This window comes from Chionomys nivalis, chromosome 7 (genome assembly GCF_950005125.1).
Source record: "Chionomys nivalis chromosome 7, mChiNiv1.1, whole genome shotgun sequence".
NCBI classification, from domain to species: Eukaryota; Metazoa; Chordata; class Mammalia; order Rodentia; family Cricetidae; genus Chionomys; species Chionomys nivalis.
Genome location: NC_080092.1, coordinates 85,907,511 through 85,932,636, shown reverse-complemented (window position 1 = coordinate 85,932,636; position 25,126 = coordinate 85,907,511). Strand labels below are relative to the sequence as shown.

Below are 25,126 nucleotides of genomic sequence, written 5' to 3'. Positions count from 1 at the left end.
TAGAGGTACACAGGTACAAAATATGTGGGAGAGCATCACGTTGTGTACCCAGAGAACCTACTTAGCAGCAGCATCACCTGTGGATAGGGAGGGAGGAAAAAGGCAAGCGGGGCCAGAGAGACGGCTCAGCTTTAAGAGCACTTGATGATCTCCCAGAGGACACAAGTTCGGTTCCCAGCAGCTACATCAAGTGACTCACGACCATCCGTTCCGGGGCATCTGACACCTTCTTCTGGCCTCCATGGGTGCACAAAAACACATACTCATACATATGTTTTTAACGGTGGAAGATCCCTTGACCCACCCCACCCCCACTCCACTCCCATCCCACCCTCACCCCCAGGAATCGAGGTGCTTATGAAGCCTTGCGAAGTAGCCATACTGTTTCCATCTTTTGGGTAGGACAACTGAGGCTTGGAGAGATATGCCCAACCTTCATGGCTACAAAGGGGTCAAGCTAGAGTTCAAGCCCCTGTCTTCTCTGGCCTCTTGGCTCGCCGCTTTTACCTCCCCACCCCCACCCCCACATACACACCACCTTCTATCTTCCTCGATGATTATTTTTATACAGAAAGTGTTTTCCTATTAAAAACATAGACATAGTTATTGAACAACTTTTGCACCTTTCAGCAGCACAGGCACCAAAGATTTTATCCAGGAAGAGGAGGCCAAACCTGGGGAGACTGACGGTCAGCCCGGAAATGCACAGCCCGAGAACATCTGGGGAGAGGAGCAGACAGAAGCCGCACCTGTCAGCAAAGACGCCGGCACTCCTGGGAGCAGGTAAGGCCTGTGGCTGCCATCTCGGTCCGTGCTAGAACCCTGTGGGTTTCCGTGACTTTCAGCCATCTCTGCTAGAAAGTTCCCTTTAAATGAAACCCTTGAAAGGTTCAAAAAGTAAACTGTCTAATAAAATAGCATCTAATTATTTTCTCCAAGAGAGGCCGGTGGGAAAAGGAGTGGGAGGAGTCGATCTTTTTTTTTTTTCACCATGAGAAAGACAGCATGGTTCTGAGTGGACTCAGGGCTGGGGGGAGGCGCGTACCCAGTCCGCAGTTCTGGGGAGGTCCCACCTGGCTGTCCTGCCCACGCATCCATCGGGAGGCGAAGACTGATGTCCGTGGGCGGCAGGCTGATCACCTTCCTCGAGGAGCTTTCCGCTTGTGATCCAGGGCAACCACCGCAGCCAGATCTTTTAATGTGAAAGAAATAGCTTCAAAATGAAAGTCGGCTTCATTTCAAAGCAGTAGCTAAGTGGAGCCTTCCTCTCCGAATTTCAGGCCTGAGCTGGCATCAAAGGCCCATACCACGCAGTCAGCTGACCCGGCCACCCTTCCATGAGAAAAACCATGAGCATTACACCTTGTTATTGATCAAATACAGCAACCTTCCTATTTAAATGAGATGCATTTAAACATGGTGATGAACACTTATAGAAGAGCCTAGGGATGCTTGGATGACTTGGTACTACAAGCAACCAGAGTACAGATAAGCCTGAAAAGGTGACAGGCCTCCAGGAGAGAGGGGCATATGCCCTAGAGCAGACGGACAGTCTGAAACTCTTAACTCCCCCCCACACCCCCGTCATCCTAACTCTGGGGTCCTGGGTGGTCACATAGCCCCTTCAAACTCCAGCTCTCTCATCTTAAAATCGGGGTGACAAAGCCTACTTTACTGCATTGTTAGAGTGACAATGCGAAATAAAACAGACAAGTGTCGAACACACAGGAGGCCCATCTAGAGGGCAGAAAGTGACCGCTAGCTCTACCTGCCCTCTCCCCATGGCCATTGTCAATGTCAGCGAACTTTAAGATATGATTTGAAACATGTGGTTGTCTGTGCATGAAGCAGAGTTTATACAAACCTCCGCCCACACCCAGGGTGTGTCTTCCTTTATGTGGGGTCCACAGGGGATTTGTTCCAGCTTTCTATTATAGCAAGATTCCTTATCAATCCTCAGTTATGGTGTCCCCCTAGTTCCTTTTCTCACGTTCTTACATAAACTGGAGTATGAGCCAGTGAGTTGAGCCATCTTTTTTTTTTATTATTATTATTAATTAATTAATTTAATTATTAAAGATTTCTGCCTCTTCCCCGCCACCACCTCCCATTCCCTCCCCCTCCCCCAATCAAGTCTTCCTTCCTCCTCAGCCCAAAGAGCAAGCAGGTTTCTCTGCCCTGTGGGAGGTCCAAGGACCACCCACCTCCATCCAGGTCTATTAAGGTGAGCATCCAAACTACCTGGGCTCCCACAAAGCCATTACGTGCAATAGGATCAAGAACCCATTGCCATTGTTCTTCAGTTCTCAGTAGTCCTCATTGTCCATTATGTTCAGCGAGACCGGTTTTGTCCCATGCTTTTTCAGTCCCCGGCCAGCTGGCCTTGGTGAGTTCCCGATAGATCATCCCCATTGCCTCAGTGTGTGGGTGCACCCCTCGCCGTCCTGAGTTCCTTGCTCGTGCTCACTCTCCTTCTGCTCCTCCTTTGGATCGTGAGACTTCAGTCCAGTGGAGTTGAGCCATCTTGGGGTGAGGTTTGGGACAGGTGTGATTAGATACTACACAGAATCTCTGAGAAATCAAGTTTTTAAAAAATCCCCTTGTGAACACATAATGAAAGGGGGGAGGGGCATAGCGGACCGTTTCACATAGTCCACTTACGTGTTTATACTACATGTAAGTGCAGCCTCGATAAATAAGTTCACCTGTGGGTTAAATGCAGCCCACCAGATTGGCTAGGGCCCTAGAATAAGAGTTGATACTGGCAGGGAAGCAATACTAAGCCTTCCTGGGCACAGATGCTGGTGACCTAGAAGGCTTGTGACCCTGCTGACAGAGATGCTTTCCTGTCTTACCGCAGGGCAGTGTGGAGTAAACTGTTGGCAAAGGAACTTGGCAACAAGTGTCAAGAGCGTCTGGAAGGTTCATACCTTCCAACCTGGCAATTCTATTCTCATGTCATCAATCTATAATAATAATAATAATAATAATAATGACATGTTGTCCAAGATTAGTGAGCAAGGCTCTTCACCACAGTGTGATCTGATCTGTGGTACAAAGTCTCAAAACAAGAAAATGTGTATGTGTGCATGTGTGCACGTGTGTGTGTGTACGTAGTAAAGTGCTCATTCTGCAAACTTGAAGATCTGAATTCTATCCCTCAGAACCCACATAAAAATCTAGGTGTAGAAGCATCAATCTGTGATCTCAGTGCTGTGGGTGGGGGGGAGTAGAAGGGAGGGATGGCAGAAACCAGGTCCCTAGTCTAGCTGAATCAATGAGATCCCAGTTACTGTTCTTTTGCTGTGATGAGACACCATGAGCATGGAAACTTATAAAAGAAAGCATTCGGGGACTGGAGAGATGGCTCAGTGGATAAAGAAAGCATTTACTCAGGGCCTTGCTTACAGTTTTGGAGGGTGAGTCCATGGCTGTCATGGTGGGGAGCGTGGCAGCAGGCAGGTAGGCATAGTGCTGGAGTAGGGGCTGAAAGCTTGCATCTTATCCGGCAGCACAGGGCAGACAAAGAGAGACTGGGCCTGGAGTGACACACCTCTCTGACAAAGCCACACCTCCTAGTCCTTCCTAAACAGTCCACCAACTGGGAACCAAACATTCAGATATGCAAGCCTACGGAGGCCGTGCTCATTTAACCACCAGAGACCCTGTTTTTATAAAGAAGGTTAAGAGCCAATTGAGGAAGATACAGGACATCAACCTCTCGGTTTCACACACATGCACACTCATGCACATGTGTGCACACACATTCACACAAAGATTAGATAGATAGATAGATAGATAGATAGATAGATAGATAGATGATAGATAGATAGATAGATAGATGATAGATAGATAGATAGATAGATAGATAGATAGATAGATAGATATAGATGTACATATATTGCCACAGATTTACATATATCAATGTATGTCCATATATGTGTGTCTTAGGGTTTACTATTACTGTGAAGAAATACCATGACCATGGCAATTCTTATAAAAACACATTTAATTGAGGGGGCTCGCTTACAGTTTCAGAGGTTCAGACCATTATCATCATGGCAGGGAGCATGGCGTTGTGCAGGCAGAGGTGGTGCTGGAGCTGAGAGTGCTCCATCCTGCAGGCAACAGGAAGTCATCTGACACACTGGGTGTATCCTGAGTACACGAAGCCTCAAAGCCCACCCCACAGTGACACACGTCCTCCCACAAGATCATACCCATGCCAACAAAACCACACCTCCTAATAGTGCCACTCCATATAAGAGTATGGGGGCCAAATACATTCAAACTATCACAATACGTACATGTCCATATTGAGCACATATACACACACACACACAACCAGCATATGCATATACACACAGCAGGAGAAGAAAAGTTGAAGGCATTATGACATATTCATGCAGTGTGCCCTTTCCCTGTAATTATGATAGTATTCTTGAAAACTAGCAACAACAAGATATTTAAGGAAAGGAAGTAGGACATACACTTGACGTACAATGAGCCACCTTTGCCTCCAGATGAGGGTTACAAGTTCACGTCTTCAGGAAGCTGGTGGGCATGAGAAGAGAAATATAAAATGAGTATTGAGGCTTGTGGTAAACCACAACACACGTGTTTCCAGCTCAAGTACTTTGCTCCATGTCCAAACCCTGAGCCGCAGCGCGACTGCAGGGGGAAGGTAACCTGGGGCTTTTGCAACCCATCCCCAAAGTCCAGCGCCTGAGTGATGTCCAACTGGGCTTCTGGTTATGGGAGCCTTGGACCACTTCATCTTCTATGGTTCCTGAGTTTTCTCCAATAGGCAAGGACCACATTTATAACCCAAAGGGGAAAGGAAAAAGTAAAAGGCATATCGTTAGAATTCAGGGCAGCACTGATGCCGCCCACAGGGAAGTTTAAGACCAAAGGCAGAGTCCTAGGCCCAACACTCCCTCCAGTCTCACTTCAATGAACCTGGACCTCCTGGAGGCAGCAGGCACTCAGTTCACAGCTGGAGCCAAGGCAGGACCTCTGAGAAGCATCCAGCAGCTAAGAGGCTGAGGCCAGGGCTATGAATAGCATATCCCTGGCATACCAACTGAGTATTCTCGGCCCACAGCTACTGAAGTCTGCTCCCTCTTTGGTATATATACACATGCAGACACACGAACATGCACACACACACACACACACACACACACAAAAGGGTTAAAATAGCATAAATATAGAGTGGCACAGTCTGACACCTTTAGGGAAAACACACAGGCATGTACACACACACATACATGCACACACACATGCACACACACAACACACACACATGCGCACACTTATGTGCAGCTCTGGTTGAATTTCAAAGATGAAGGAGATTGTGACGAGGAGTGTGTGAGGCAGTCTCAGGACCTTCAACACAGCGCATAGCTGAGACTTCTGCCCCAGGGACCCATGTCACACCATGACAGCTCAGCAGCGTCCGTGAAATGATGTCAGGGTTGCTGAGTTTCCCCCATCGCAAGACTGAGCTCAGTGGGCTCTTCGCTACATGGGCATGTTCAGAGAGAGGAGGCTCGGGCTCCGCACTGTTTGCTAATTTTGGAGGTCCTTCTCAAATTCAAAATGTGAAATGATCAATCGGATCCCACACCTTGGCTTTGCGCCACTTTTCTTCTTTAAGAAACAGGACGTGGGGGTGTCAGTTGGAAAGCATTTGCAACTACATGACCTGAGTTCAATCCCAAGAATACATGGGGGGATGGGGAAGGTGTGATGGCATATACTGTTAACCCCGGGGCTGGGGAAGTCGGGATCCACTGATCCCTGGAGCTCACTGACCACCTAACCTACCTGGTGAACTCCAGGGCAAGTGAGAGACTCTGCCTCAAAAAAAAAAACAAAAACAAAAACAAAAACATGGGCAGCACCTAAAGCTGTCCTCTGGCCTCCATGCACACACATGCACACACACACACGCACTCGCGCACACACAAGCAAGCACGCATGCTTGCACCAGAATTCAGTTGGCTGTACCGTAGATGGCATTAGTTCCCCAAACATGGATCAGCCCAGTGCCTAGTAGATTGGGTATCCGAGCTCTGCTTGTGTTCAGACACAGCCAAATGCTTAGAGCGTCCTTGAATTGTTGACACATCTCTTGCTGGGGTTTATAAACCCCACGAGGGGCCCAGTAGGACAGTTTAACTGATTTCTGGAAGGGCTGATGAGTAAAGATTCGCACTGTGTCGCTGAGTGTCCCACGCAGCTAACAATAAGAGAAGCTTACAGAGTATCAGGACATTAGAGAGGCGAGCTGGCTCCCTGCGAGGCACCTCAATTAAAGCAGTATTGACTTGGCCTCAGCCAAGCCGGCTGCTCAACGGATTTGCATTTCCCCCAGCAGAGCTGTTATCAAGAACCTTTGGGACCCCGTGGCATCCTGGCCACTCAACAGGCGAACTGAGCGATAAGGACAGTAGAGCTTCATCAGATCTGCCCAGGAGCAGAGAGGGTCACAGAGGGGGTTAGCTGTGCCAGCAGAGTATAAGAAGAAGTGGAATCTCAAAAGCACTTTCAATTTTTCACCCACATGGGGTGGAAATCCCTTAACCACATGCGTGCATCCCAATAGATGCCATTGGTCCTCGGTTTGTGAGTGTGTGTGTGTGTGTGTGTGTGTGTGTGTGTGTGTGTGTGGAAATTGCAAAGCCTGGGGAAGGTTTAGGGCATTGCTCGGGATAGTGGTAAAGAATGCAGGCCTAGCAGGCCTTGGTTCAAATGCTCACTACCTATATCACGTCACTTGGGCAAGTCATGTGACCTCCCCCTAACCTCGGTACCCTCTGTTGGAATATGGTGTGCTTGCAATATCTATCTCCTGAGTAGATTGGCTGCATGGTTTGATTAGTCAGCACACTTGGTGAGAAGCGCTTATTAAATAATAGCAAGTATTAAACAAAGAGATTAATGGGTGTGTGTTTGCCTGTATGCAGGAGTATGTGGAGGAGGGTCTGTGTGGTGTGTGTGTGTGTGTGTGTGTGTGTGTGTGTGTGTGTGTGTGTAGGCCAGAGGTCAACATCGGGTGCCATTGTTGGGAACATAACCCAACTCCCTTGAGACACAGGGTCTCTCAAAGGCTTGGAACTCACCAGTTAGGCTAGTGAGGTTAACCAGTGAGCCCCAGGGATCCTCCTGTCTCTCTCTCCCCAAATCCATCCCACCCCCAGTGCTGGGATTACAGGTGAGTGCCACCACCCCTGGCAATTCTACTTGAGTTCTTATAATCCAGCTCGGGTCTCATGCTCTTGAGGCAAGTGTTCCACGGCCAGAACTAAGTGTGAGTCAGCATGTCACCCATAGAAATGGACTCGCTGGACCCTTCCTTCACCAATCCCTTCCCTCTCCATCTCCTCGCACCCTGGACTCCAAAGGCAGGGATTCTGTGGCAGTCAGATGTTCTAGAGGCCAATGGCAAAGAAGAGATACTAATTTCTTGGGAGATTTATAACTTTTATTTACACTAAATAGTGAACTTGATCACAATCATCGTGTACCCAGGCACTAGCTTTGAGAGCCTTCTTCCCTGTCTCCCAGAGTGTTTGAAAAGCTGTGAAATGGGGGTGTCATAAATATTATTTGTGGGGTTGATTTGGATGAGGAAGGAGCAGTGGGATTTATGTAAGTCACTCCCACACTGCTGGTTTTCCTTTTTGCTAAATACAGAGAAGGTCAGCTCCCCTGGGTCGAGCTGGCTGGAGCTGGACCAGTCTTCCTGATGCTCCTGCACAATCTGTGGATTCATGGTTACCATGGTTACCCCTTCTCCTGAACCACATTCCACGTGCCACAGATGTAAACCTACACACACGTGAACTCACAGGTGTGAGTGCTGCAGGTACAAACCCACACACATGTGAACTCACAGGCATGAGTGCCGCAGGTGTGAATCCACACACACACACACACGTGAGCTCAAAACTCAGAGACAGTAAAGAGAAACCTACCACGAGGTTTTCCTCCCAGGCTTCTGTACCTCCTGCCCTGGCTCTGCACAGATTTTTCCAGGGCTTTTCCTGTTGTGGTTGCCTTTGGTAGACGATCATGCTTGGCATAGTCTACATATTTCTATATACCTTTAACAGAATTTGTCTCTTCTCAACACAGACCCAGTCGTCCAACAAGACAACCTGATGTGTGCAAATGAGACCAAGCTAAAGAGGCCAGCTCGAGAGAGCAGAAACTTAGCCTCATCCTCAGAGCTCGTGAGAACAGCTGGGAAGTCCCTCGAGAGACAGAGAAAAGGAGATCCAAGTGTGCGACCTCAGAACGAGCCCCACGCTGCCCTCTTGCAGACCTTCCAGCGGATGAACGGTTCCCAAGTGCCGAATGAGCCCTTGGGACCTCCACTCCTACCCACCACCGTGGTGGGACCAAGAAGGGTACCATTCAGGTTCCACGATGAAGATTTTTACTCAGCTTTATCATTAAACAATGAACAAGAAGACTATGACACGGAAGAAGAAACCCACATGGAGGAGGAGCTTCTGCTGGTTAGGATGCGGTCTCCGCCCAGCCATAAGAGAAGCCGATTTCTTGGCACATCAGCCACTCAAAATAGGAATGTTGAGGAAAACGCTGAAAATCTCAGAGGAAATTTTGCGAGATGGGGCGAGGCCAGTCCTGGATCTCCAGGAAAAAGCAGAACCATGGAGCCAGCAGCAAAGCCGCCTTCTGCTGAGCAAAGGATGCTTCAAGCTAGCAGGCTACGTGGGGAGTTGGAGGAAGAGAACCCCAGTGGAGACCAAGAAGACACCATGACTACTCCTTCAGGGGACGCCAAATCTAATGATGTCATCCGAGACAGCGCTGAAGATGGATCCAGTGACTGTCCTATGGAAGATAGGCCTACGGTTCACCATTATGAGAGAGACTGGCAAAATTACTTAAGTGGTTCTAGGAATTCGTTTGACTGCTTACTCTCCGGGAGACCCACAGCTCCCAGACCATCCTTGAGTACATCTTACAACACCCATGGGTCACTGCTGCATTCCGCTCTCATAGATGACATCCCAGCAAGCTTGTCCATGTCGTCTCTTCTAGTCCCCAGTTCAGATATGGAGGAAAACCTAAGGTTCAACGTACGCCGGCCACTCTCACCGATCAGAAACAGGAATCCACTGGCCACTGCTGAAAACCACAGTGATGACATGGGGGGAGCAGAGGAGACGGCTTCAACAAGCCGAGCTCAGGAGTCTCCACTATTGGCAGGAGATCTATCAAACCCTCAAAGCGGCGTGACCTTGGGGAATTCTCCCAGTTCTTCTGCGAGAAGACATTTACAAGGCCACTTCTACATGCCTGGGTCCCTGCAAGAAAACATACCGTTTACTTTCTTTGCAGTGTCTGATTTTCCGAATCAAAATGATCATGAGGCCACCTTTAGAGTCTCTGCTGTCATGGATGAAAAGGGGGCCACAGAGATAAAGACAGACCCTGAGAAACTCCGGAAACTACAAGAAAGGTAAGAGTGTGTGATAGCCACACACTTCCTCCCTCTTCCACACCCCCCACCCCAAACTGAGACAACCTTGCTTGCTTTAGAGGAAGGTGGGAAAGTTAAATCGCAGACAGGTTCTTCCTTGACTTGTTAACAAGATTGCTCGTTTTGAGAAAATTGTCCCATTTCATTACCTTGAAAAGTTATGTATGCACAAAGAAAAAATGACAGTCACACTCAGTTTTATCCATAGATCCCCAAAGTATCTTTTGCCTTGAATACTATATGAAGGGCACCCAGGCGATGGTGGTACACTCCTTTAATCCCAGCACTCTAAAGGCAGAGGCAGGCGAATCTCTGTGAGTTCAAGATTAGCCTGGTCGGGGCTGGAGAGATGGCTCAGAGGTTAAGAGCACTGGTTGCTCTTCCAGAGGTCCTGAGTTCAATTCCCAGCAACCACATGGTGGCTCACAACCATCTGTACTGAGATCTGGCTCCCTCCTTTGGCGTGCGGGCATACATCAAGGCAGAATGTTGTATACATAATAAATAAATAAATAAATCTTTAAAAAAAAAAAAAAAAAGATCAGCCTGGTCTACAGAGTAAGTGAGTTCCAGGACAGCCAGAGCTGTTACACAGAGGGGGGAAAAAAAAACACAAAACAAAACAAACATAAAAGAAGAGGCAAGGTCTGGCTGGCTGGCATCCTTGGTAAAGTGACAGAACTTAGGAGCTGAATTCATCCCCAAGACCCCACAGTGGAAGGAGAGAAATGACTCTCCTAAGTTGCCCTCCAACCTCCACATTTACACTGTCAAGCACACACACACACAGACACACACAGACACACAAACACACAGACACACACACACACATACACGTGCATGCAGGTGTAGAGTAAACAATTTTTTTTAAAGGAAAATAAGGGGGAAAATAGAAAGGCAAATTTCCAGGGATGCAAGGACACCTGGTAACACAGGGCCCTCGCCCCTCTCCCTAGCAATTAGCTAGGATTTTTTTTTTTCTGAAAAGGTTGCCAACTCCCCAGAGACAGAACCATTCGGCTCTTGAAGTTCACAGGTCTCCCTCCTGAGACTTACTGCAAATCCAACCAACAGTTCTAGAATTTAAACCTTCCAAACCCAAAGACCGTTCCCAAACAGTTACCATAGTTACCCCAGTTCTCTGAAGGGTGGGGCTGGAGTAACTACAGCCTCCATTTTAAGTTCTCTCTCTCTCTCTCTCTCTCTCTCTCTCTCTCTCTCTCTCTCTCTCTCTCTCTCTCTCATGCATGAGAGAGAAAAACAAGATCCTTTTTTGAATTGCCCTTTTCTTTGATCTTTCCTTTCTCTGGAGGTGAGTTTGGGATATTTCACAGCTATGAAACAGGATACTTTTTAAAGCCTTCATTAAACACTGTCAGAATCCTGCCATCTCTTTTATGATGGGTGTTTACTGTGCCCAAATCTTGGCTTAAAGATCTGGAAATTGATTCTTGGAACATGAGCTCTCTTTGTGCCTGTTAGTATGGCTTCTCTGGGCCATCAATTACCCTATTGATGTCCATTTGCAAGCAGAAAAATTTCACCACGATGAATTAAAAATGGAGAAAGAAAGGGAGAATAAAACAGACTGTATATACTCCTCTTCAGAAAGAAGAGCTTGCTTTTCTTTGTTTCATATGTGTGTGCGTACATGTGTGTGCATGCAAGCCTGTGTGCGCACATGTGTGTGCATGCGTGCCTGTGTGTGCACGTGTGTGTGCACATCTCTGTGTGTACATGTGTTGCCTGCCTGTGTGCGTACATGTGTGTGCATGCATGCATGTGTGCGCACATATGTATGCATGCGTGCATGCCTGTGTGCACGTGTGTGTGCGTACATGCCTGAGTGTGCACATCTGTGTGCACATCTGTGTGTGTGCATTGTGTACCTGCCTGTGTGCAGACATGTGTGTGCATGCATGCCTGTGTGTGCACATCTGTGTGTGCAAGCATGCCTCTGTGTGTGTGCACATCTGTGTGTGCACATCTGTGTGTGTGTGCGCATGTGTGCCTGCCTGTGTGTGCGTGACCATGTAGAGGCCTTCACTTGGTATCAGGTGCCTTCTTCAGCATCCCCTCTTTATTTGTTGGGGCAGGTTCTCTCACTAAATCAGAGTTCCTGCTGGTCTACTAGCCACAACTTCCCCCCAAGGTCCCCATCTCTGTCTCTCGCGTACTGCAATTACAGGCGACTCCATGTCTACCCTGCTTAGTAAGAGCTTTCTAGTTGCCAGTGTCTTGTCTTAGTTAAACGAGCTACAAGATCACGATCCATGGTTAAGACCGAAAGACGTCACACCCACCCATCTTCACCAGCCCCAAAATATAGCTTCAGACATGCTTGCTTATCAGATGTCTGGACTCCAACCATCCTGACATAATGTCCTTGGGTTCAGTTTTAAAATGGTTTGTTTTAAAATGCATGTGCTTGTAGACTTGGGCCTCTGTATTAAACAGTTATCATTCATGAGTGTTTGCACTCTCTTTTTCTGTACATAACAAACCTTAATATTTATCTTTTCAAAAATGTCCATTTTAGGAAATGTTTGTAAATGAAGATTTGTCTATTTATGTATTTTGAGATAGCATCTCACCATGCAGCCCCGGCTGACCTGGAAGTCACTCTGTAGATCAGGCTGACCTCAAACTCATAACTGCTTGCCTCTGTCTCCCAAATACTGGTCATTTGTGGGGTTCCCCCACACACCCCCACAATAAGTAGTTGTCCTTCTGATGTAGTTTGGCAAAAATTGTCCCTGCTGGTCTACACGGCTGCCTGTGTCACACGTCCTGTGCTCGACAGATACTGAGCAGATCCATCTGTGTGGCGGGGTCTCTTCTGCTCTGTTAGTCTTGTCTGCCTTTCCCTGTCCTGGTGACAGCATCCTAATGTCTGCAGCATTGGGAGGCCGTGACAAAGGACAGTGTAAGGCCTTCCTCCCCACGTTCTTCAGAGAGTCCTTGACTACACACTTAAGGGTCTGCTTGCTGGGGCTCTTTCATTGGGATTACACTGAACCTACATGCTATTTCAGCAACGCTGACAGCTTTGAAACACTAACTCTTGCTTTGCATGGCTGCTCTCTCCTCTGGGTCTTCACGCACTTCTGTCATTTTCTTTACAAAAGCCCTCCGAGTCATCTCGAGTTCTTCATTTGCTGCTGTTTGCTATTGAAATGATATTTTCAATTCTAACTCTTTGTGTCTCATGTATAGAAATGCAATTGACTATAATTTTTATTTTCTCTGTGTTTTGTTCGAGTCTCTCATTGTGTACTTTGTCTCTACACTGCTCTGGTTTTCTATGTAGAAAATAATTTTGACTAGGAACATTTTCATTTCTCTCCTTTCAAACCCTATATTTTTAATGCTGTTTTAAATCTTACAGTGTTATATCAATTTTTAAAGGATGGCTGGTTTTATATTAAATGTTTATTGCCTTTTGATGAGTTTCCTTTCAGGGCATAGCCCCACTTGCTTTGCCTTTAATAGCATCTAGAAACACACACCTGCGGATCAAAGGGAACACGCAGCTCTAAGGTTCATAATGTGCATTATAAAGTCACTTTTCAAGAAAGTTCTAGATCTGGGAAGACACTTTATTTGGTACGGTGCTTGCTGTAGTCTTATGAGGATCTGAGGTTGGATGCCCAGCATCCTCATAAAACTCTAAGCTGAGGCAGGAGAATCCTTGGGACTTGCTGGCCAGCCAGTCTAGCCAATTGGTGAGCTCCAGGTCCAGTGAGAGACCCTGCCTTTAAATTAAGGTGGGGACATACAGCATAGTGCCACATGCATCCAACCCCAGCACTCAGGAGACAGACGCAGGCCAGTCTCTGTGAGTTTGAGACCCAGCTGGTTTATGTAGCAAGTTCTACACCAGACAAGCCACACAATGAGACCCTGTCTCGGGGCCGGGGTCGGGGTGGGGTGGAAGGTAGAGAGTAATAGAGAAATACACCCAACATCAGCCTCTGGCCCCCACAGACACACATCACATAAACCCTGGAATGTCATCCCTTATAGCTCTTGCATTTGCTGCCGTGCAAAGACCACTCAAGTAATCATAATTATTTTCTTCTAGTATTTTTATATTCTTATTTTATACAGCGTAGAGCAACAGATCTCAACCTGTGGGTCACAACCCCTTTGGGGTCGCATATCAGATATTTATATTAAGATTCATAACAGTAGCAAAAATTACAGTTATGAAGTAGTAACAGAATACTTTTATGGTTAGAGAGGTCACCACAAGATGAAGAATTGTCTTAAAGGGTCGCAGTATTAGGAAGGTGGAGAGGTTGGCATAGAGATTAACGACATGGCTTTTTAAATTTTTAGTTCTAGCTTACATTTCTGAACATAGCTCTGAAGCTTTTGCGCTAGTTTTGAACCCAGGAACTCTGACTATGACTCTCTGAGTTTCCAGCTTACACAGCCAGCTTCCTCAAGGTGGCTAAGCCCAGGGGGTGGGGGCTCTCCGGGCCTAATCCCTAACCCCACCACCTCCGTTTTGTACTGCTGGGAACTGAAGCCATGGCCTTCCGCATGCTAGACAAACACGTGACCACTGATTTACACGCCCCGTCTTGCTGCTGACTTCTTGACTTGTCCCTCCCATGGAGCTCACACTTATTAGTGACTGCAGAGGAGCCCAATATAAGAATGTGTGCCTCAGTGATCAATAACTCCATCTGGAGAAATCCTCACAGGGTCAGAAGCCCAGGCTTGTAGATACAGCGTGGGGAGTTGTCCTCCCTCCTCCCATGAACACCTCAGGAAATGTGGGGGCTCCTCGTCACGAGGCCTTGTTTTCTGTTCAGTCTCCTGGAGGAGGACTCGGAGGAGGAGGAGGGAGACTTGTGTCGCATCTGTCAGATCGCTGGGGGTTCCCCAACCAACCCCCTCCTGGAGCCCTGCGGCTGTGTGGGAAGCTTGCAGTTCGTTCACCAAGAGTGTCTGAAAAAGTGGCTGAAAGTGAAGATAACGTCAGGTAGGTGGGGAAGGAAGAGAGGCAAGCCTGCTGCAGGGGATTAGTCCGAGGTGCCAGAGCAGGCCGGGGGGCCTTGTCAATGGCTCACCGTCAGGGAAATGTGGCCAAGGCCAGGATTCCTGTCTCTAAATGCTGTGCTGGAGGGTAAATGGATGTGGGGTGTGTGTGTGTGTGTGTGTGTGTGTTTATATCTGAGAGACTCTTGGAAGCACATTCTCCTCCCACTTGAGGCCTAGATAGGATGGTAAACTCATCTCCTGTGAGGAAAGAAGACCACATGGGTGGCCAATAAACCCTCAGCAAGTGTACAGTAGCCCTGTCTCCACACACACACACACCTACTTCATCTGCAGGAGGCAGGGTGTTACTTTAAGAACCCAGTGATGGCTGGAGAGATGATTCGGTGATTAAGAGCACTGTTGCTCTTGCAGAGAGTCCAACTTCGGTTCCTAACACACACTAGGGACAGCTTATAACCGCCTGTAACTCCAGCTCTGGGGAATCTGATGCCCCCTTCTGGTCTCTGTAGGCTCACACATGTATGTGCACACACATTCTCACAAATAAAAATCTTTCTTAAAAAACACTCGAGCGAAGCTGCCTGTTTGCCAGAGGGGTGAATGGCGTGTCACTCTGGTTTTCTAGATCTGTGTCAAGGAGCCTCGCATATGACAGCTTTCGTAGCTGGGCGTGAAGCCCCCTCTCCATTCTCCCAGGAAGTGACAATCTCAATACAGACACATGGAGGGTTGACTATAGTGTGCTTGGCAGAGAGTAGAGCTTGCCTTGCACAGTGAGGGAGGAGCTGGCATATCTCGGCTGGGGAGGGTACCGGAAAGGGGCTCCATCAGCGTGGTCAAGTAGAAAATGGCCACTGTGTACTTCAGACCTCCCTCCCTGGCATTGGTACTCCTCAGCCAGATCCTGTTTCTCCCCTCTCCCGTATCCTTATCTGTCTCTGGCCCAGGTGGCAGATCTAGGGCTCTCCCCTGCCCCATGGGTTGTAGCCATATGCCCTCACCATGTCATCAGAGTAGTCATATTAGCTGACTCCCTCCATGGGTGCATCCTCCCCCCCCCCCCCACACACACAAGAAACACAAAATCAATCCCCAAATGCTTAAATCCATATCTACAAGCCAAGAACGCAATCCAAATGGGGGGAGGGAGGAAGGTGCCTGGGAGAGCAAGCTAATAGTGACGCTGCCGTCGCTGTGGCTGCTCCTTCCCTGGGGAGACACAATGTCTGCCTCTTCCTAAGGTGACAAACCAAAGTATGATTCCACCAAAGTTTAACCTGGAGAACCAATGAGTTTATTGTGCTTACTCACGGAGCATGAATGAGGGGTTATGGGCAGGATCGTGGGGGACCCCAAAGCAGCTGCACTGGAACCCCTCTTCACTTCAGCTCCCCCACACTGTATATTCTAGGACCTCTCTAGACCCTCAAGCCACCTGTGGTCAGGGCAGAACTGTATCCAGACAGTTGGGAGGAGTGCCTGAAAGCCCAGTGACTCTCCCCACTACCTCCTGTCAACAGACCACAGGCCCTGTCTACTGTGATGGACTCTTGCAAGCAGGCACAGCTAATCTGATAACCATGTGACTGTGTTGTTTAGAGGATCAAATTCTATAACAGCCGTGCAAAGGCTCTCTCTTACTAGAAATCCAAGCCAATTAAATATTTAGCAGAGGCAAAGAAAGAAAGAAAGAGAGAGAGAGAGAGAGAGAGAGAGAGAGAAGAAAAAGAAAAAAGTTAAACACAATGCTATTTTGGAGCTTGAATATGTTCAGCAGGATTAGAATAGAAGATACATGGGATGTCCAGTCACCAATAGCATTGCTGGTGGGGGAGAGAGGGGGGGAGGGGGAGAAGGGAAGAAGAAAAGATGCAGGCAAACCAAACGCAGCACGGGGAAATGGACTGTTGTTTACCCCACCCTTAACAGTCTCTGTGATCCTCTTTCTTCATATCCTCAGTAGATGGCTGGAACCAGGGTTCTGATCACTAAATAGATGCAGGTAGCCGGTATGTTTCCTAGTAAGAAACATTTATAAATGCTGCAGCTATACTGGTGGTGGTGGTTGGGCGTGTGTGCAGCATTTTTATTTCCACAGAACAGCCATGGTTCTGCAGCTTCTGTTTTTGCCTTGGGGAAGCAGAGCAAACCAGACATAAGCAGAGCTGGTCATGCGGTCTCATAAGGGCAGCAGCATAGGGAACCTTCTAGTCCTTTTCCCAAATGGGCCTAACCCAGATCCTGCTGTGCCTGGAATCCACACTTGGGCCCTTTCTCCCCACTCTGTCCCTTTCCTCGGGTGGGAGCAAAGGTAAGGCTGGTAGCCCGAGCTGCTGGCTGAGGATAGTGTCTCCTGTGGATTTGGTACTAATTGATTTATTGCACAGCTGTTGGGTCTGCAAGGGATGGGGGAGACTACAAGTCCAACTGTCACTCCTCCTGCAAAGGCCTGTGCCAGAGAGACTTCGCTTCCCGGTAGCAATTCCAATTTTATGAACCATTATGTTTACATATTTAGATAGAAACAAGACCTATTATTTAAAGGCCATGGAGAGTTCACCTGCCTCAAACTCCAATAATAAATGACCACAAAGGGAAAAAGATGTTCAGAGCTCAGATTCAAGGTCATTTTCTCCAGAAGATGACTGACTCGGAAAATCACCCAAGCTTAGGATTCGTAACACACACAAGCTCAGTCTCAAAAGACCTCTCATCCAAAGTTCCAGCACAGACAAAAGGGAGGGGTGGAGGGGGCTGGGTGGAGAGGCGGCTCAGTGGTTAGGAGTACTTGACTGCTCTTCCAGAGGTCCTGTGTTCAATTCCCAGCAGCCGCATGGGGGCTCACAACCATCTGTAATGGGATCTGATTCCCTCTTCTGGTGCGCATGAAGACTGAACACTCATATACATAAAACGCAGGAATAAAAAAGTGTGTGTGTGTGTGTGTGTGTGTGTGTGTGTGTGTGTGTGTGTAGAGAACCTCTGAACTATCCTCTCTGACATAGGATTCTATTACTCTTGATTCCAGGAGCAGATCTGGGTACTGTAAAGACCTGTGAGATGTGTAAACAAAACCTGCTGGTTGACCTGGACGACTTCAACATGACCGACTTCTACCGCAAGCATCAGCAATCCCGGGTAAGACATGTCCCTGCTGCCTTCTCCCTGGTCTAGGACAGGCAAAGGGTCTAGTAAGACATGTCCCTGCTGCCTTCTCCCTGGTCTAGGATAGGCAGAGGATCTGGAGAGATGGTCTAGTGGCTACGAGCACTTACTGCTCTTCAAGACAATCTGGGTTTGATCCCAGCACCCATAAAGTGGTTCACAACTATTTGTAACTCTGATTCCATAAAGCCCAATGCTCCCTTCTGGCATGTGTGGGCACCGGGCACAGGCTCATTCTCAGAAATTAAATTAAATTAAACAAACCAATCTTTAATAAATTAAAAAAGTAGGTTAGCGGTTCCAGCAGAAAGCAACTTAAGCCTTGGTCTACGGATTGTAAAAAGCCCAAGCATGGTATGGGTTTGAGTCTCTTTGTTTCCTTTCTTGAGAAGGGATGTCACTAAATTGGGACACTAGAGAACTGAGAAGTCTCGGCCATTCTGGTTGACATCCACCTGCGATTAGGGACAAAATGGGGAGGCTGGTGTAGCCAACTGGACCCGTGGAAACAGCAAGGAAGTCTGGGCAAGTCCCATGTCCAAATTTGCTGAAGTAATTTAATAACAACAACAGAAAATAGACTCAAGGTCTTGGGGGAAATGGTCCCCAACTTAAACATCAAGTATTCTGGGTAATGAGGACCTGCTAATAAGCATGAAGTAAACGCTTACGGTGTGCTTATGACACCCGGGGACCTGGGGGATGGGATAAGCGGAGGAAACTCTCCTGGGGCATTCGGATTACATTGCTGAGAACATGGGAAAGTTAATTAACCTCGGGTGGAAGGTGATTTATGCCCAAGGCAAAGTTAATCACTTAATTCTCAGCAAACAATCTCCTATTTAGAACTCCACTCTCCAATGGAGAAGCCACAAGCCACTTGTGACTAATGAGGAGGTGGCTAGTTCTAATCAATACATGTTGTGGATGATAAATACCCACCAAATCAAATACTAGATACCAAAAAAAATCACATCTTTATATTAAATTTATACTTACTGTCATGGCTAGTTTTATGTCACCTTGACCCAAGCTAGAATCATCTGAAAGAAGGGAACCTCGATTGAGTAAAAGCCTCCATAAGATCCAACTGTAGGGCATTTTCATAGTTAGTGATTGATATGGGAGGGCCCAGCCCATTGTGAGTGATGCCATCACCAGGCTGGTGGTCCTGGGTTTTATAAGAAAGCAAGCTGAGCAAGCCATGAGGAGCAAGCCATGGCCTCTGCATTGGCTCCACCCTCCAAGTTCCTATACTGTTTGAGTTCCTGTCCTGACTTCCTTCAGTGATGAACAGCAAAACAAACGTGTAAGCCAAATAAACTCTTTTCTCCCCAGCTTGTTTTATCGGCCATGGTGTTTCATCACAGCAATGGAAACCCGAACACTTCCTTCATCTGTTTGTCAGTATTATAACAAAATCTGTGAGACTGTACAACTTTATTAAGGAAACAGGCTTTAAGCTACAAGGGCGGTGGCTGTCATGCGGAGCACACACAAACACACACAGAGAAAGCTTATTGTGTAGGTCATGTTCTTAGGGTCAAGGGCCCATATCTGGTGATGATCTTCTTGCTGGCCGATTCCTGGACACGCATCACATGAAAAGGGAGAGGCAGCATGTGTGTGCACATGTGTGTGCACATGTGTGTGCACATCTGTGCAGGTGTGTGTTCTGATCTCACTCCTTCTTGTAAGTCCACCAGGATGCCATCATGGGCCCTCGTCTTGTCCTGATTTAAGCCTCTTCCCTCCCAAAGACTCTGTTTAAACAGTAGGGTTAGATTAGCTTCCCAGCTTTTTGTGGATTTTTAAGTTATTAGTATTCTTACCTGGCATAAACAACAGCTGGAGGCTGGAGAGATGGCTCAGGGGTCAGAGCACTGGCTTCTCTTGAAGAGAACCCAAGTTCAATTTCCCAGCACCCACATGGCACCTCAAAACCTTTTGTAACTCCAGTTCCATGGGATCTGACCTCCTCTTCTGGCCTCTGTAGATACCAGGCATGCATGTGGTACACAGACATGCATATGGGCACACACACAAACACATAAAATAAAAAATTTTCAAAAAGAAATAATGGGTTTTATTATGACATTTTCATACATGTATGACTGTTCTTTGGTCATATTCATACATGCCGTTGTGGAAGTCACAGAGGTCTCTGTGCTTGTGATGGGCACTAGGGGAGCCTGGGATGGTGGCACAGGGTTGTTCCCTCAAGGGAAGGAATGCAATGTTGGTCATCCACCCAGAAGGCTGGAGCAGATGTGTTTTCTAGCCTGGTGACCAGAGACTCCATCTGCACCCGACCCTCCCTAGACCCTGACGGGAAGCTTGTTTTTCTCATCTGTAGAGCCCATCTTTATGGACTTTACAGAGTTTTGATGTAGTCACTACTGATCTATATTTAGCTTCCTTTGTTCCTCAAGGAGATTTGTGTGCTTTGAGGCATGCGGGATTGAGTTAATCATTACCAAAAAATGTTTTACCAACTCATGCTGTCCTTAAATATGCCTACAAAAATAAACCACTGGGGGGTCAGACTCCAGAAGTTTGAAACAATACTGGCCACTGAGTCGTCTTGAACTGAGCTGCCTTCTTGCCCCTCCCAGGCGAGTGGCTCTGCTGGCCATAGGCAGCAGAAACCCCTGTGTACCCTGACCTGTCCCTTCCTCCCTCACTTCTCACTCATCCCATCCTCTCCCTAGGTAAGGTTTCCACCTTCATATTTCACAGTGGGTATGTCAGTCAGCTTCCATCCCTGTAATGAAATACCTGAAGATTTGCTTTGGCCTCTGGCTCTGGAGACTATGGTCTCAGGTTGAATGAATTCCATTAGTTGGGGCCTCTGGTGAAAACAGCACACTGAAGAAGTGTGGGAGAGCAAACTGCTCTCCTTTGGAGCCAAGAAGCAGAGGGAGAAAGGAGGCAGCTCTGGTATTCAGCATTCTCCTTCAAGAGCAGCCCAGAGTGGCCGATGACCTTCCCTAGGTCCCACTTCCTGAAGGCTTCACCTCCCAACGGTGTGGTCCTGGGGACCAAGACTATTAACACACGTGCCACAGCAAGGGAGATTCGGCTTCCCAGAAGAGCCCTTGGAGTAGCTCTGCTCTTTCAGAGGACCCAGGCTCGGTCCCCAGCACCCACATGACTGCTCCTAGTTGTCTGGCTCCAGGGAATCAGGCTCACTCTTCAGGCTACCATGGGCACTTCATGTATATAGTGTACATACATACATGTAGGCAAAACACTCAAACACATAAGTCCGTCTTTAAAAAATTAAAAAGCAGAGACTAGAGAGATTGCTCAGTGGTTAAGAACACTGGCTGCTCTTCCAGAGGGCCTGGGTTCAATTCCAAGCACCCGCATGGAAAGTTTACCACTCTGTAACTCCAGTTTTAGGGGATCCGACACCCTCACACAGACATATTTGTAGACGAAATACCAATGCACATTGTGGTGGTTTGGAAGAAAATGGCCCCAAAGGAAGTGGCACCATTAGGAGTAGTTGTGGTCTTGTCGTAGGAAGTGTTACTGTAGAGGTGGACCTTGAGATCTCAATATGCTCAAGCCATGCCCAGTGTCTCAGACCACTTCCTGTTGACTAGGAGTCAAGATGTAAGGCCTCTCAGCTCCAGCACCATGTCTGCCTGCACGCTGCTATATACCACCATGATGATAATAGACTAAACCTCTGACATTATAACCTACCCCATTAAATGTTTTCCTTTATAAGAGTTGTCATGGTCATTGTATCTCTTCACAGCGATAAAAACCCTAACTAGACACACTTAAAATAAAAATGAATCATCTTTAAAAATTTAAAAGGCAAAGATAAACCTTATACCAACATCTCAGGGACCATGTAAGAGTGGAACGAAATACTTAAGAAGCCTAGAAATCTATACCTGCTGTGGGATAATGCTCTTGTACACTGTAAAGATTTTCCACTTGTATTAGTTTATTAAAACGCTGATTGGCCAGCAGCCAGGAGGAAGTATAGGCAGGGCAGCCATATTAAGAGAATTCTGGGAAGAGGAAAGGCAGAGAGTCAGTCACCAGCCAGACATAGAGGAAAAAAGATGAGAATGCCTTACTGAGAAAAGGTACGAAGCCATGTGACTAAACATGGACAAGAATTGTGGATTAATTTAAGTTGTAAGAGCTAGTTAATAATTAGCCTGAGCTACTAGGCCAAACAGTTTATATTAATATAAGCCTCTGTGTTTCTTTGGAACTGAACGACTCAACTTCAGGACCCAGAGGGACAGAAACTTCCATCTACAATACCCTGTAAAATTCTTCTTCAAAACTAGAAGCAAGATGTAGACTCTCTTGGAGAATTAATATAAAAAAAAAAAACAAAAAATAAAACAAAACAACAACAAAAAACACCCCAAAACAAAAAGCATACTCTGCGGCCAATGGGATGTCTCATTGGGTAAAGGGGCTTGCAGCACAAGCCTGGCAACCTGAGTTCAATCCCCAGGACCCATGTGGGGAAGGAGAGAACTGACTTCCAAAAGTTGTCCCTGCCTCCTTCCTGTGTGCTGTGGTACACACTCCCACATATATGCTGATGAGTAAATAAATGTCACACTGATCATCTGGATTCTAGTAAATAAATAAATAAATAAATAAATAAATAAATGTCACACTGATCATTTTGGGTTATGTCCCCCTCCCCCCGCCTAGTGCCCCTTCAGCAAACACTAGGTTTGCATGTGTGGACTGCATTCCAGGAGGCCTCCATGTTTAGCATGCTATACCATCTAAGTTTCTGTAAGTACACTCTGATGGTCACACAATGAAACTGCATAGCGACACATTTCCCAGAATGTGTCCTGTGCTTAAGCAACATATAGCTATAATTATGCATTGGAGTAATGTTTTGGATATACTGGGTTAACAACACAATACCTTGTTCATATTAATTTCACTGATTTTAAAAACTTTCACATGAGTGCTATAATTTTTCAAATTGCATATGTGGCTTGCATTTGTGCCTTGATTTGTATCCTAATGCGTGGTTTTGATCTAGAAACAGTCAATAATATTCGTTATTATAAAGTAAATAGTCAATAAATATTTGTTACATGAATTGTCCCGGAATTACCATTATAACTTAAAACTGCCCTCCCTTATAACATGATCCAAAAAAAAAATTATAACCACGATTGCAAAGCACATAATTTTAAAACTATAAGATCATTGTTAACCCAAAAAAAAAAAAAAACCCTAGGGGGGACTCGGTTTAACTCTTAGTCATTAGCCTGTATCCAGACCTTTATCTGCAAACATTTTGTCAGCTACGTAGCAGGTTTGAAACCAGCGTGGGCTACACAGACTGTCTCACATAAACAGCAGCAACAACAAAATCAGGCCAAAAGCCCCCATGGACTGCCACTCCACACACCAGCTTGTAACCTTGAACTGCAAGGCTTCCTTCCTGTTCAAATGCTGACTACCAGGTGTAACTTGGGAGTGAAACTCCCAGAAGTTTCCTTGGCCTGGGATGGAGACAGGTCATTTGTTTTCAATAGTGGGAAAATATCCACCATACAAAAGGTTAGCTTTCGGAATGGGGCGGCTACCGAATGCCCCGCACAGTGCTGGGATTGAGGGTACCCGGAACCAGCACAACCAACCGCCTTCCAAGGAGGAAATGAGTGAGAATCTTATGGCATAGGAGGGTCGGAATGAAAGTCGCGGAAAAGCCCAGGTTGCATCCTTACTTCACCTGTGTGTATGTTTACCGAGCACACACTGTGCCCCAGGCACCGGGCCAGACACCGGGAGTCCAGGTGCAAAGGGGCTGTCCGCAGACCTCAGACGCGGTGCCCATGAAATCCCACTTTCGGTTCTTGCCTCCTGCAGGATGTTTGTTTTGCAAAATATCAAGGCCACCTGTGTTAGCTCAATTTGCATAACGCCTGCAGGAAACAGGCAGAAGAGAAGGTTACCTGTCCCCTTTTATGAACTGGAGTCACCCTGGCAGTGTACAGTTAAAATTGTTTACCTAAAGTCACAGTGTTGGATGGCCCTGGGCTGCCATCTTACCTGCAGTCCCGGAACCGCACCATGGTCTCCCAGAGCCACGCCCCTGCCATGTTTGCTCTGGCACACAAAGCCTCGCGGCCTCTGGCAGTCCAATCTCTGTAACTCGGGCTTGACCTTGCTTCATCTCAGCCAAGGACAGATGTCCTTGGACTCGTGCAAGGCCCCAGTCACTTTTAGACCCAGGGGCTGACTTCTCTAAGGCTTCGGGAAACACCAGCCAGGCATCAGCTTCTGCTGCACTTTATCTAGATGCCGACACTCGCCGTCAGAGCAAATCTCTAGACCACGAGGATTGTTAAGCAAAGGAAGGGCAGGCTGGGTGGCTCATGGTGCTTGTCTCTCAACCTGAGCTACCTCAGCTCCACCTCTAGATACACACAAAGGTGGAAAAAGAGAACTGACTCATAGGATTTTTCTCTAACCTCCATATGTGTGCCCTGACATGTGTGTTCACGTGCACACACATACCCCCCCACACGGACAGACAGATCGCCTGTCCATAGTGTCCCCACCCCCTCTTGCAGTTCCCCTGCCCCCCTTCCTTTCAGACTGGTGGCAGAGTGAGATGTCATTGGGTCAAGGGAAGAGTGGGTCAAAAACGGCACGACAACATCTCGCTCTGCCCTCATACGGAGTTCCCTGAAACCCAGGGCAAACACACCGTTGCAGGGGCCAGGAAGACTGGCTCCCAGTCACCTGCCACCAGGCCTCTTTGATTGGTCAGCAGCAACCGTGTCGGCAGCTCCTTATGCCAAGGATATCTATGGCTCACATGACAGGTTTCCTTCCCGGAACAGAGGAGAGGTATGGTCTACCAGAAGTGACTTTTCAAATTATCTGCAGAAAGCAGTGGGAATTTTCCCATCTGCATGCCTCCAGGCCTCATTGAGTCGTAAAAAGAAAATGATTTTCCTGAATGCTTTGGCAAACCCAATCGCTCACTCTAGCTGGTCGCTCTGCCATTTCTTGCCAGAGAGTGCTCTGGAAAGCCCCGTCCCCTGGCAAAGAGAGAAAACCCTCTAGCGGAGAGAGGAGTAAGGTGGTGTGACTGGGATGGAGGAGCACACACTAGGAAGGCTTCCTGGAGGAGGTGGCTCTGGAGATGGTCCTGAAAGGAGGCAATAGGCACCGGCTTGCAGGGGGTGTGGACAGAAAATGGAAGATGTATAAAACAGAAAATGGGGGGGGGGGTGCTGTTTTGGGTCAAGGTCAGAAAAGCACATGTGCATGCATGTGCATGTGTGCGCACATATACATACACACACACACTCAAAGCCTAAAAATAGGAGTCTAAGTGCTTTGAACAGTGAGTCTCAGTCTTGAGAGACAGTACAGTACAGTACAGCCTTGCACAGTGACCTTGAG

General features: G+C 47.3%; 1 protein-coding gene across 1 annotated transcript in view; it reads left to right on the top strand.

Moving 5' to 3' along the window:
• Marchf10 (membrane associated ring-CH-type finger 10) overlaps window positions 1-25,126 on the top strand; it is a 92,749-nt gene that overhangs the window by 56,346 nt on the left and 11,277 nt on the right. Inside the window, exons 5-8 of the mRNA XM_057773331.1 lie at window positions 631-783; window positions 8,143-9,499; window positions 14,344-14,513; window positions 17,562-17,671. Coding sequence (XP_057629314.1) covers window positions 631-783; window positions 8,143-9,499; window positions 14,344-14,513; window positions 17,562-17,671 — 1,790 coding nt within the window. The remainder of the gene's footprint in view (window positions 1-630; window positions 784-8,142; window positions 9,500-14,343; window positions 14,514-17,561; window positions 17,672-25,126) is intronic.